Source organism: Parasteatoda tepidariorum, chromosome 7 (genome assembly GCF_043381705.1).
Source record: "Parasteatoda tepidariorum isolate YZ-2023 chromosome 7, CAS_Ptep_4.0, whole genome shotgun sequence".
Classification (NCBI taxonomy): Eukaryota; Metazoa; Arthropoda; class Arachnida; order Araneae; family Theridiidae; genus Parasteatoda; species Parasteatoda tepidariorum.
The window spans coordinates 88,614,994-88,629,735 of record NC_092210.1 but is presented as its reverse complement, the minus strand read 5'-3'; the positions used below and the strand labels follow the sequence as shown (position 1 = coordinate 88,629,735).

General features: G+C 26.6%; 1 protein-coding gene across 5 annotated transcripts in view; it reads left to right on the top strand.

Moving 5' to 3' along the window:
* The window catches only part of LOC107449233 (unconventional myosin-XVIIIa), a 141,081-nt gene that overhangs the window by 24,382 nt on the left and 101,957 nt on the right, over positions 1–14,742 (top strand). For all 5 annotated transcript variants that reach the window (XM_071182899.1, XM_071182895.1, XM_071182897.1 and 2 more), the window contains exons 7-16: positions 1,179–1,321; positions 2,120–2,220; positions 2,290–2,350; positions 3,128–3,272; positions 4,132–4,270; positions 4,738–4,836; positions 5,668–5,860; positions 6,103–6,328; positions 10,124–10,286; positions 13,554–13,725. In XM_071182899.1, the coding sequence (XP_071039000.1) occupies positions 1,179–1,321; positions 2,120–2,220; positions 2,290–2,350; positions 3,128–3,272; positions 4,132–4,270; positions 4,738–4,836; positions 5,668–5,860; positions 6,103–6,328; positions 10,124–10,286; positions 13,554–13,725 (1,442 nt within the window). The remainder of the gene's footprint in view (positions 1–1,178; positions 1,322–2,119; positions 2,221–2,289; positions 2,351–3,127; positions 3,273–4,131; positions 4,271–4,737; positions 4,837–5,667; positions 5,861–6,102; positions 6,329–10,123; positions 10,287–13,553; positions 13,726–14,742) is intronic.

The following is a 14,742-nucleotide window of genomic DNA, read 5'->3' as shown; positions in this document are numbered from 1 at the left end:
TATATATATATATATATATGCAGCGTCAGAAGATCTCCAGATATTTGTGTACCCTGCTGAGCATGTGTAATACTAAAATGCATTGTTAGTATAATTGATCTTAACGTGTTAACATTTAATGTATATAAAATACATGCACGAAGGAGACATATGTAAGCATTTTTTTTCAAATACAGATGATTGAAAACATATGAGTATATTAATTATAAGTCTGTAAAAAAAAAAAAACTAACAACATTATATCTACACTAACACATTTAATTCTATATCACTCTAATAATTATTTACCACACTGATAATTGTATATCTCACTTTAATTATATATTTTGTACAAACATTATTTTAAGTATATATCATGAATTAACATTATTTTAATTATATATCTTAAGTATTAGGTATTATCAGCAACAAAGTATTAAGCATTGATGGAGTAAGTGCTGAATATCTACAATACAAGATATCTACAATACGAGATATTTACAATAAAAATCTGTTTATCTACTTCGTTTATTATCTTCACAATCTAAGTCAAGATAAAATTTGAGATGTTTTTTATCTGTAATTTATGCCATCAGATGAAATAACTACATGCCTGGATTAGTACCCAAGAGTGAAAAATTTATACTCAATTATAATTTTTACCCGTCTCAGACATGTTTGGCAATATAATTTTCGGGTCCTAATGTATATGCATACAATTAATCAATTCTGATTGCATATCAAATGCCATGGATAATAACTCAATGTACTTGCTAATAACCTTGACTGGTGTTTCTTTTTTCTATAAATTTATACCATTTGAAAATTTTGTCCCATCACCCAAATGCTGTTTTGAATGCGATTGACCATTAGATAGTATTTTCTTAGAGGCGTTTTCTCAAAATAGTATTTTTGTAACTCTATTTTTGTTGCAAAATTTTTATTCTGGAAAATGTAATTAGGAGTACATATAGAAAACTGTTTGATGTTTTACTCTAGATATGCATAAAAATAGTTTAATTGCAGTGTATAACTTATCAAAATCACATGAAAATTGTTATTTTGGAATATCATAAGATATTTTTGCCAATTTAATCAGAAAATTGATGTATAAATGTTTTTACTCTAAGTAAGTCAAGAATTGTTTGCTTTTAATGTATGCATTTTGATTTGGGATTTTTTTTTTATTAAAAAAATAGCTGAGAAGTTGAAAGCAGTATCAACTTTATTAGAAGCTTTTGGAAACTGCAGGACGGTGTTAAATTCCAATGCAACTCGCTTTACTGAGCTTTTCACCATTGACTTTGATCATTCAGGTCAAATCATTTCAGCATCTGTTCAAGTAAGTTAAATAATTTAGTTTATTATGTTAGTCTGTTGTTTATGGGTTTTTCAAAGGTCTTAAGTGAGGAAACCACAGTTTAAGTGCTAAGTAAGCTTTAATTTTTAATTATGTATTTTGCCTTCCTGAAATGATTAGCGGGGCTTTATTTTAAACGTTTAAAAAATTATTGAACTTTTTTGGAGATTGCTAACAGAATTCTCAACTGAGAGAAAAATCATATATCTATGAGAAATTCTAAATTTTTATATCTTTAAGGTACGCTGTTCGAGTATTTTTTCTAATATTGACCTTGCGGTGCTGCATGTAGAAAGCTATATTTGTCTTTTATCCTCCCAAATGGTTGTGCGCCTAGAAAATCACTCCATACATCTTTATTTCTTGCTCTGCTATACCCACCTATCTAGAATAAAAAAGGAGAAAAATGATTCGTTGTTCGACTGTTCGTTTCTTTATAGTGCTATACATATGTTTTATTGTGCTGATTATTGGAGAATGGGAAATTAGCCTGAACTACAGTTATGTGTATATCTATCTATCATATATATATAGTCAGAATATATGCTACAGGTTAGAGATGGGAAAAAAAATTAGCAGTTATGAATAATAGTCACAAACTCACAAAAATCATGAAACTAGCTTATTATTTGAGCAAAAACTTTTTTACATGTAACGAAAAAAGATTTTGTAGAACAACCTCAAGAAGTTAGCTTATTGTTTGAAGAATTTTTATTTGCCTTCTATTTAAGGAATGTTTTACTGATTATTTAGAATATCTAGTTCTGAAATTGTTTTTAGGCTTACATGCTTGAACGGTCAAGAGTTGGTAGACGTCCTGAAGGAGAACCAAACTTCAACATATTTTATTATCTTTTAGCTGGAGCAGATGAGACTTTAAGGTATGTATAAGTTAATTAGGTAATGTGAGAAAAAATTCTGTGTAGGTAGTAATTTGTATCCATTTGCAGGAAAGAGTTGCGTTTTGAGAATTTGCAAGATCCCAATCTATTTATGACACCACTTCAGAAGGTAAGTTATTGATTCTCATATCTTGTATTCTTATTTTACTGACAATAATACTCTTAAGTGATTCTAGAATAAGAAATTCAACTGTCCAAAGCATGAATTAATCCCTATGTTGTGGCTTGTTGAACTGTTAGTCAGTTGATCATTGATGAATGAATTAGTAAGGAAATATTTTAAAATGAAGATGAGTTCAGCGTAATTACCTGTTATTTGTGTACCAGACAATAATCCCTGTGCCAAAATGATTAACAAGTTGTGCCAAAATGATTAATGTATTAAGAAAAAGGATAGTTACATTTGTTTCCTAGGAAAAATATAATTTTATCAATTGTTAAGGAAATTTACAATTTATTGCTTCTGTTTAAATTGATATTTTTTTAGCATTATTATCTTTTTGATATGTTTCTTTTTATTTGTGTGAAATAAATGTAATGAAAAGGAAACCTCACCTATGTAAAGTAAATAACCGGATGATGACAAAGACTTGGCAATTTTTGCGAAGCTTTCCTTTATTCCTTACTGATACATACTGATTCCTTACTTCTTTTATTCCTTACTGTTCTCACAATTGAAGATAATAATAAAAGAACATTTATACTAACCCAGAAGCATAATTATATCTAATATTTTGTAAAAAGAGTTTTGATAATTACAAATATTCTTAAATTATTGTCAAAAATTAACAAACAAATTTTACTATTTCTATTTTAACATTCTTTAAAATTACAGTCACTTTTCCTGTACTTTTAATTTATTTCGTTATTTTATTAATTATTGTAGGATGAGGATCAAAGACGGGCATGCTTATCCTGGTCATGTGTTGCTGCTGCATTTCAAACTTTAGGGGCACAAAATTATGAAGTCAAAGCAATTTGGTATATTCTTGGTGCAATATATCATCTTGGTGTGGCAAGTGCTTGCAAAGGTATGAATAATTAATTTTGCATGTTTATTGTGTGTAAATATACGTATAAATTTAAACATCCATTGTAGCCATTTCCAAATTAAATTTTAATGTCCTTGCAGAATTATTTTTTCTGTTTACTTATATACAGAGTAATTCAAAAAGAATATAGTGAAAATGGCGAGTCCCATGCAGAAAGCACTCTGCATGTTAAAATTTATCAATTGCCCTTCTGTTATCACTATCTATCTATGGTGTTATGTGAAAGATAAGGTGTATGTGCTTCCCATGCCTAAAACAATTGAAAAACTCAAAGATCACATTTGTAAGGCACTCTCGTGTTGATTGCACAAATGCTTTAGAATGTATGGCGTGAAATGGACTACCGCCTAGATGTTGTCTGTGTGACCAAGGAAATTCACATAGAAAATCTGTGACGCATGTATACAAAATTTTTAAGTGCCTTCTACATTCTGCATAAATTTTATTGATAAATTCTTTTTCATTAAATACTTATAGCCATTTGTAATCACTACATACATTTTGAATCACCCTGTATTTTTGTGACTTATTTTTTATATTTTTTTATTGTATAATGTTTAGCTCTCCATATTTTTCTTCTTTACTATGTTTTTATTTCAATATGTGAATAATATTGGTTCAATTTCTGCCAGTCCTGTGATTTATATGTAAAATCAATGCAAGACAAATAAATTAAACTTTTTAGCCTATGATTGCCTCAGCTTAATGAAGCATTCTGAAGTTAGAATTGTGCATCCTAAAATAACTTCAATAAAATATCTAATTTAAAGCTCCTTTTAATTTGTAGTTATTAAGGTTCGCTCTATTTTTAGTAGTTCTAGTTCATTCTCAATTTCAGGTTCTAATGGGCGTTTACAGTTTCTGAGACCCCAAAATGCCCAGAAAGCAGCATCTTTATTAGGATGTTCAGTAGAAGATTTAGCAAAATGTATCTTTTCTTCTGACAGTGGACATGTTTCAGGAAAAGTTTCTCCTCGGTTAGTATAATTTCTCTTAGTATATTTAAAAAAAAAAATTCTGATGAGTTTATCTTTTGCTTTGAAGTGAAAGTCAATTGTTTACCATATTATGTGATGCACAACAATACATATAATACTTTCATTCTTAATAATTCTTTTAATATTATTTTGAAAATCTTGCAGATTTTTTTATCCTCTTTATTTATAAGATTCTAAGTAAATACAACTTTCTCTTTTGAAATAATTAGCTACAAAATTCCTTTAAATTGAATAGATGTATTTTAATGTAATGTTCCTATATATTGTAATATCTGTATGTTTCATGATCTGATTTACAGAGAATTTAAAATTTTGTTCCATCATTATAAAATGTTAATCATGTTTTTTTGTCATTTTATAACGAATTTGCAATTTATTTTTCAAAAACTTCATTTGCAATATTATTAATGTTCATGCTAATTTTTCATGGTATGTTTTATTTTTAGTTCAAATGATGGCACAGTTGAAGCTACTGAGTGTTTGCAGGCAATGGTATCAAGCTTGTATGCAGAAGTTTTTAGTGCAATGATTTATCTTATTAATAGGTAATGAAACACTTTTTTTTCTTTTCTTATTGTAGTTTTTTATTGTTTTCTTACCCAACTAAAATTTTGATAGTCTCAATTAAAAAGTCTATAGAACTATGTTTTTCTTATGTTTTGTAGTCTATATCTTTTGCAGATAAGAATAAGCTTTTGAATCTTCTCTTAAATATGTTTTATTATATTGAATATTTATCAAAGAATGGTATTTATTACCCTGATTAGCTTATGTGTGATTTTCTTGATAATTGTGTACTTTTTTTCAGACTTGTGAAGTTTCTATAACTTTGTATCTTTTATTTCCATGAAATGGGGAAATTATTGTAAAATTCAATAAAAGAAAAAAGTTTGTCGCCTAAATATAGTGATTTATAAGACTTATAGTGAAATATTCTTTAAATGCAAAATATCAGTTGGAATTAAGTATAATACATTATTTGAGGAACAAATGTTTCCCTTTGAAACTTTAATTTGTCTTGCTTTTTCAAATTGAGTTTTATAGACAGGCGAATATATTGGGGAAAAAAACTAATGTTCTTAAATTAAACTGTTCTATTTCATTTCTGAATTAATACGATGACGCTTTGCAACTTAAATATTAAATAAACATTTTGTGTTTTTTAATACATTTTTAACTTACAATCCTTTTTACAATCTCAGTTCTTCAATCTCAAGAATCTAGCTTTCTTATCTAATAATAGTTTAAAAGGAAGAACTCTTGAAAATATGTGCAGAAAATCATATTTAGAATTCATTAAAATGAATAACATGCAACTTTATAATAAATTAAAAGACTCTACCTTTTTTATTTAATCACTTAATCTTTCTTTTTAGATCTTTGAGCAGTAATGGTCGAAGTATGGCATCCTTTTACTTGTTAGACTGTCCTGGTTTTCAGAATCCCGCAACTTGCGGTCGCGTCATGGGTGCTGCACTCGAAGATTTATGTCATAATTATTGTCAAGAACGTTTACAGTCTTTATTTCATGATTCCACTTTTCTTAACCAACAGGAAAAATATTTGCAGGTAAATTAAAAGGGTAAACATTTATCATTATAAACTAAAGTTTTGACAAAAAATACTTTAAAAGAAAAAAAGCAATTTCTGTTTGCTTTTATTCTGAATTACCAAATCATTTCGATGCTACTTTTATTTTTCCTAAAAAGTCGTTATAATTTAAAATTTGTTAACTCAATTTAATTTATTTATTTTGTTATTTTAATTTAAAATTTATTTTAAAAAATTCAGTGAGAAATGTTTATTTTTAGGAAAACATTGAATGGAATAAAGAAGAATATCATATTTCTAGTCCTGCACCGTTAATTGATGTAATAGATCATACACCTCAACAAGGTGCTGTTCGAGCTTCTACTGCTGATTTGCGTGATGTTGGTAAAAGGGGGCTGATATGGCTTCTTGATGAAGAATCTCTATTTCCTGGAGCGAGTGAAAAATCATTCCTTGATAAATTATTCATGTCTTACAGTGGAAAAGGTAAAATGTTTAATCCTCTGCTGTTGAAATTTAATTAATTTTGTTTTTTTGTGTGAAATAGTACTTTTAAATGTTGATTTTTCTCCTACAAAAATAGTTTCTTGTCAATGCAGGAGTGCCTCTTATTAGACTTCTGGAACTCGCAAATTCACATAAATCTTCCCTCTGACTCGTTGCATATGGAGGTGCACATTGTGTGTTGAAAGTTGCCATGTTTTGCCAAACATTTCCAAAATCTTTTTTTTATTTTATTTTTTTAAAACTAATTTAAGCAACAAAATTGCAGGGTGCGTAACGTTTTTAAAAAGTGCATAAAGGTGCTTATTTTCGATTTTCGTTTTTTAAAGCCCTTAAAGGTGTTTTTAAAAAGTGCTTAATTTTCCCTTTTTCAAAATGAGATTTTTCTTTTACTATGTTGATTATTTCTTCGAATTATGCGAAAAGACACAGTTCACATTGTTCTATTCAAAGTTTTCATAATTAATTCAACCCCAATCTAATTCGGCGTATAGTCAGTATAGTGAGTATGAAAACGCCATTCATTTTACATGATTCTAAATTTCATGATTTTTGTCAAAAACAATTCCAAAAGATTTTTTATTTATTACATGACAGTTGAAACAAGACAAAACCGTCGATTGTCTAAAATTTTCCAACCCTGCCTGATTATGTAATTTTTTTAAAGTGCATAAAAATATTTTTTGAGTGCTTGAAAAGTGTTTAAAAAGTACTTATTTTTTGTTGAATAATTTGGCTATGCACCCTGAATTGTTTTGTTTTCAATTCATTTTTTAAATAATCTAATAATTGTTTATTCAAACTTTTTTCTTATATTGTTTTCAATGTTTAGTGTTAATGCAATAATAGCATTTTATGTGAATCTATTATTATTTTTTTTGTTGATGTTAGGAAAAAAGTTTTTGTGCTATATGAATATTATTTTATGTAGCTCAAGAACTTTATACCTTACATTCTGAATGTTATGCTCTAAAATTTTTGTTGGTCAATGATGTTAGATCCACCAAGGCACAGTTTTGCAGTGAATTTTTGTTTTAATATCTGTGGGTAGAGAGATCTATTGGTTTCATATACTACTGCCCCTTCCTATTTCAGAGAAAATAAATAAAAAATAAGTTAGTCATATTTTATTTTTTAATTTTGTTTTTGCATCGGCACTCTTGTTATAGCAAACAAACAGTATTTAAAAATTAATAAACAATTAAATAATTAAAAGAACAAACAAAAACATTAACTCTTTGGTTATGTAAAAAAAATTATCAAACCAATTGCGAAATTTTTTTTTTCTTGAATGGCATATTTTACTTATGACAAGATGGTGGGTTGTTTTGAAAGAGGGAGTGTTTGTTATTTATGAACACCTTAATTGGAAACTGTGATTTATATGAAATTTTTTTTTTCATAACCAAACTCACTCTATTAGTTATAGCAATTTCCATAGGAACTCAACAAATATTTGTAGAAAAAGCATTATGATACATTCTTGTTCTCCAAAACCACGGGTTATACATATACTTTTCCCTTTTCTGCGAATTCAGTATTGTATGATATATAATAATCCAACGTTGTAAACATATAATAATCCAATTTCCCTACTCTATCATAAGTATAAAATTTAAATTTTAGAAAGTCTTATGTCTTTAAAAAGAATGTTTTTAATCTTAAAAAAAAGATGATTTGTAAACAACTCTGACTTATTACTTTAGATTCTAAAATTGATTTACTCATATGCTACTCAATAGTTTTTTCCTACTAAGCATTTCAATTACAGAAAACTTTGTGGTAGCAATTCTGCAACATTACGAGCAGGCATGGTAATCTTCCTTGCTCATTCATTTTTCTCTCATGTCAGAATGGTCAATTTGTATCCTGTTAACAATTTGTCTTGATCACTAAAAAGTTTTTAAAACTAATTTAAAATGAACTTTTTTATTTGTCTTGTGATTAATTTTTTGAATATAAGGAACTGGAACCTTGATGAAATTTATGGTCAAATTCTTGAGATTTATTGAAAAAGTGCAAAGAGTATTAATATGGTCAGAAGGTAGATTAGAACATTTAATGAAGGACGAACAAATATGCAGGATAAGGCATTACTAGGCAATATTCTGTTTTCGGAAATAATCTGGAAAGGCATGTTTGGGATCAAATTTAAATGAAAAGGCACAAAAAACATAAGCTGTGTGAATTTTGGATACCGAAATTGTATACAGATGTCCACATAACTAAGAAATTTGGCAGCTCTTTGATGAATTTTCAATACAGTGATGGACGGAGACTCTTTTGAAAATGTTAAAGCGTAAAATTTCTTGAGGAAACTATAAGTCACTGGCCTAGTATGACACAATTTGTTACAATTGTGGAACCTATGTTGAAAAATAGTTCAAGAAATGAATTTTCTTGTAAAAATAAATTTTTCTTAAAGAAACACTACTTTTCATACCTTCTTCAGGATAGCCACTCTCTTTGGAAACAGAGAAATACTGCAGTTCCCTGGAAATTTCAAAGTAGTATTGAAAAACCTGGAATTTTCATGGAAATTCATTCTGAAAATTCTTGGAGTACTAGCAATTAATAATAATTTCAGAAAACTTAGCTCTGAGTGTGTTTTAATCTATTATCCATTAAGCATTAGAATATTTTTAACTAATTATTAGGTTCGATAAGTTATTATTTTTTATCATCAGTGCTATTTAAACAAATCAATTGTTAATTCCATTTTCTATATTAAACAAGCTTTTTTTAAAATTAATTCATACCTATATAAAACTTTAAATAAAATTTATATTAAATTTGTTATGCATGAATTAAATTCTTAATACTTTTTTTTTTTTTAATGTCTGGAAATTTTTATATGCAAAACAATTAGTAAATTCCGAGTGAGAAAATAAACAATTTTCTGTACTTATTTTAGATTCTTAATGAATATGTATGTAAATTTCTAAATTACAATCAATATTAAACTAATTTATGCAACAAAATTCTATAGAGTGTTCAGAAATTTTACTTCGGAAATCTCAGAGAATGGCGACATGACTGGAGAAGGGCATTTTAAATAATAACTTTAATTAAAATGTAATGTGTATACAAAGAAAAAAAAACATAAAATTCACAATTTGCATGATAAAAAAAGCTTATGAAATGCTTTAAATAATTTTAATACTAATTTAATTACAAAATTAGTATATTTGTAAAATATTTTCTTGAAACAATTTGCTGAATTAGCAAAGTTCTGGTATAACTTCCATTGATTATGAATAGATTTTTTGAATGATTTTGACTTTAATGATTTTGACTTAAGAATGATTTGGACTTCTTTTTACCATTTAAAAATCCAATAAATATTTTAATTAGGATATGCTGAAAACAAACTTAAGTTTAAATTGTACATAAACTTTTTTATTATGCAGACTCTTTCTTTTCTGTTTTAAATGGCTTGTGTAAATATTATTTTCCAATAATATTTACAATAATAGTAACGTTACTTTTTTCCAATTTTTTAAAGCATTACTCATTTTATGAGATTTAAATTTGCCTGACAATAAATGTGTTTTAAAAAAAGTATCAACCTCCAAATTTATATGGATATATAGCTCCAAACATGCTATGACCTATTATTCTGTTATATCTACTATACTGGTTGTAAGCTACTGGTTAAAAACTTGTTGCTTACACCTTAAAGGTTGAATTTTTTTGTTTGTAAACCTATTTTTTTCTCTTAAATATAAAAGTTTATGAGAACTGTCAGTTTTATTAAAATGTATCTTAAAATTCTAGAATATCAGCAGTTGATTCGTAAAGGACCCTACAATCATCAGTTCACTGTTCAGCATTTTCACGGAACAAACCCTGTTGTATATTCAGTCTCAGGATGGTTGCGGAGCTCCAGAGAGCATCCAGCGTCACGTCAGACTATATTTCTACTCCAAGAATCACAGAGGTTGTATTTTTTTTTGGAAATATTTTATTAATTTTAACATATAATCAGGGATCCTACAAATCCTGGGCGCCAAATCACCTAGGTGATTCGAAAAATTCCCTTAGAGGCTAACATTTTCAACATGTTATTTTGCTACTTATTATTTATTACAAGCAGGAGGAATCATTAGGAAGAAGTAAAAATTTATTGCTTTTTCCTTGCCGGGAAATTTAATGAATAAAAAGATGGTGTTTTAACGCTAATACTCAGAGACAATGTTCCATTTGATGTTTGTATTAAAGGAAATTTAATTTACTCACTACTTCTGTTTTTATATTTCAGTTTTTTTTATGAAATTTTAGTAATTCCAGTTTAAAAGATTTATTTCTTTAAAATTTTTGTTGAATTTAAATTTTTAATTAAATGTTTAACACATTTACTGGGATAAGACACACATCTGATCCATATCTCTGAAAAATAGTCAAGTATGTCTTATGAGCAGTTAGTTTTTTATTTCACAGCAAACACAATGAAGTCGCAATAATTCTTAGAGGCAGCCTCCTAAAATTTTAAAACTTTTGTCAGTTCCTGCATATAATGCAGAGCCAGGTTTTTTTTAAAAGGAAGAACTAAAAATTTAAAAACTGTACATTTTAAACAGGAATATTAGATCTGTTATTTTTTTTTTTTCTAAGAGTGTGCTAATGGGAAATTGGGAATAATATGTTCTAGACATGGGATTATTCTAGTGATCCACCATTTTCATTGTTTTCAATTCGTTTAAAATCATTTTTCAATTTATTTTTTTATATTTATGGAAATGTTAAAAAATAATTACACTGTCAAAAATTACTGTCATGCATATTTCAAATGCATAAATATAAATTAATCAATATAAATTTATGTAATGTTGGCAATTTGAATTTTTCAATTTATCTTATTAGAGGTTAATTAGTTTTTGTAAAGTTATAGGTTTTGTCAATTCAACTAGGGCTTTTTTGTTGCATTTTGATTGCTATATTAATAGTTTTATTTTTATGTCGAAGTATAACTGTTAATAAAATTCCTTTTCCTAGATATTTTAAAGATTTTCCAAATGCTATGTTTTCTAACCTGTTGATAGTGATATAATATATAAATTTTCTTTTTCTATTTTTATCTATTTTTACATATCTTGTTTTGTGTGTACAGCATCTGGTAAATTTAGTTATCTTGAGGGTTGCTCGTCAGCAAAGTCCCTATCTAATAAAGTATTAAGTTTTATTCGCTAAAAATTATTATTATTTTTTAAAAGGGAGAATATATTTTCTTTTTCTAAATACTTCATTTAGCATTAAAGGATATTTCATTGTACAGGGTTGTTTACAAGTTTTCACAATCTTTGTATTTGTTGACAAATGTTCTTTTAAGACTATTTTTATTATAAGTTTACAATTATTGCTACCATCAAATATTTTCTTCATGTTCCTTATACAGGGCTGAAAAGCCGTTCTATTAATAAAAAAAAAAGAAACTTTTTTATTTTTTTGTTTTATTTAAAATAAAATGTTAAAGAATATTTTTTTTTTTTTGCAAAAAGATGTTAAAAAAGTGTAAGTTAACCATTAAAAAGTATTTCACAGAAATCTTTTTTAACTATTAATATTTTGAATAAAAAATTGACTTTAGTTCCATAAAGATGCAAACATGATATAGAAAAGTATAATAACTAAATCTGAATGCACTTGTTTATTACTTCACTACTCCACTTAACATGGGAACAAACATTTTATATGTTATTTTAGTAGTACATTTGTCAGTTTTTCCCCTTGTTTGTTAGTATATATATAAATGCCTTATTTCAGCATTATTTACATTAACGTCATTATTTAAGTTTATACAATTTGTAGCATTTAATATCATTGCCTTGTAATTATTTTTTATTTATTGAATCACTACAAGTTATGAGCTTGAAATATTCAGGACAATATATTTTTTATTAAAACTCATTTAAAATTAATAGAATGATTAAAAGAAATAAAAAAAGGCAAATGGACTGCTTAAATATGATCATATTAAGTAGTAAAAGTTTGTGTTATTACTAATGGTTTTAAAAAATGAGGAATAAGCTATGTTTTTGTCATTCATTTTAACATAATTGAGCATTAAATTTAATCATATTCTTTTTGATGCACTGCATCATTAAATAAATAAAAAAATACTTTAAAAACATTTTGAATACATTTTTTAATATTTTTTAAACTTTTTTAAATATAATTAAAAAATGTAATTAGAGAATATTTCATTTATTATAAAGTACATTTCTATTATAAAATACATATTTATTTTCTCTGATAACAGAAAACAATTGAAAATTTAACTAATAAAGTAAAACTTAAACTGCACCTCATTCTCATTTATAGTTTTGATTCTAGCAAACATATATTTGACAAGTAGGTAAGATTAAAGTTTGAGAAATTTTTACATTTCCAATAAATACATTATTTAACTAACAAAAAAACAAAAAAAAATACATGGAAATAACAATGGCAATTGTCTTTTTATTTTAAGCGCATAAGTTTATTTTATGTAGATATTTTTATGGGAACCCAATTCTATGTTAACATTTAAAAATTATCAAGTAAAATTCAATTGTAAAAAATATATATTTATAAAAAACTATGAAAATATGAAAAACTATAAAAATTTGAAAAACTTCCATATTTTTTTTTATTTGATCATAATAAAACCGAAAGAATTTATATAGAAAATGTAAGTATTTAAAACATTTTTATTGAAAAGGTAAATAATGCTTGATTTAAACTAGCCAACCCTGCCTCTATATTCTTCCTGTATCCCTCTATTTGTGTTTCCTGATATTATTATTATGCCTTTCTTTATATTCCTTTGCTATACGTTAAAAAAAATTCTAATTCTATAATCAAAACGACTATAAAATGATCCAGATATATATTTTTCTTATCTATTACTGTTTTTGAATAAATCTATTAGCACCATCTTTTTTTTAATTTTTTTTATATATGCAAAGGTATTGCTTTAAAATTATTCAGAGTCTTTTCCTATTAAATATTATGAACAAAAATTAATTTTCTATTTATTGTAATTGATGATTGGTTCACATTTAAGCAGGCATTCTACATTTAAAGACTAATATATTAGTTTAAGAAGTAATGGTACTGAAATTAATGTTAGGTCTTCCTTTGTGATTATGATGTTATTATTAAATATTTTTCTTTTAGTTCTCAATAGATACTTTTTTCTTTAACAGCATTTTTGTTATATTTGCAGAGAATGCATAAATCAATTATTTTCTACATCACGGGGAGTATTTGGAACACCAGGATCAAATACACTGCATGCAGACGGAGCTTCAACTTTGCGCCGAAGTTCGAGTATGCGAAGAGCCCAGGGTGCTGGCGTGAAAAGGCGATCTGTTCCTCTCCAAGTCAAGTATACAATGGTTTGTGAAACTTCTATTCCTATTGTACGACTTTATGAGTTTGAACTATGAGCTTATATCCTTTCTGTTTCTTGCAACCGAATTTAGAAAAGTTTAGACTGGATTTAGAATGGAAATGCTTTGGTTTAGATATAGTTCGCTTTTAATTTCTTACTGGTTGATAAGGTTAAGATCATTCAACAATGTATTTTTGAAAATTTTCAATAAATTAAGTAAGTTTTGTCATTTAATTGATTCTATGGTCAGTTTCACTATCGAAGTCTATCATATTTATATAATTAGTTTGATTTTTGTGAATATTTTGATTTTGTTAATTTGAGAATTTAAGTTAACTCACATTCCATTATTCCAAGATAATTTAAACATTTTTCAAAGGCTTTATTTTCTAACTTGCTGATCAGTGATAACAAGCGGTTAATAATATAACTTATAATTTTTATTATTAAAGGTTTAAAAACTTAGTGTAAATTATTATTATCCAGTATTAAATTTTTTTTTAACTTTTCACTCCATGTTGCAGCTTTTAAACAAAAATATTGTTAGTTTATGTTAACTGTATTCAAAATAGTATTGCTGTGCAGTGCACATAAACCTTTATCAAGGAAATTTATTTTCGTCTGATTTAAATGCATACTGTAAACTGCTGATTTTCGTGGGGTTGGATTGTAAGGCAGACTTTGGCATGGTAAATGTACCAGTAGTTTATTTTAGAAGATTTTAACCACTCATTATTCAGTCTGATCATCTTTGTTCTACATGATATCACATAATTGTTCCAAGTTCTATAAATTGCTATTGCCAGTTTTACAAAAATGAAAATTTCTTTCAACACATGTACGAAGTACGATATATGACCACTGAAGTTACTTATCTGTTGTTATCTTCGTGGATAATCGAGAAGTAACTTAAAAACATTTTACGTAAAACTTTACATTTTTCCTTTTTATTTGATTTTATTAGTTGCATGGAACTAACACAGAAATTTTTGAAATTAATATAGTTTCATTTAGAAACGAT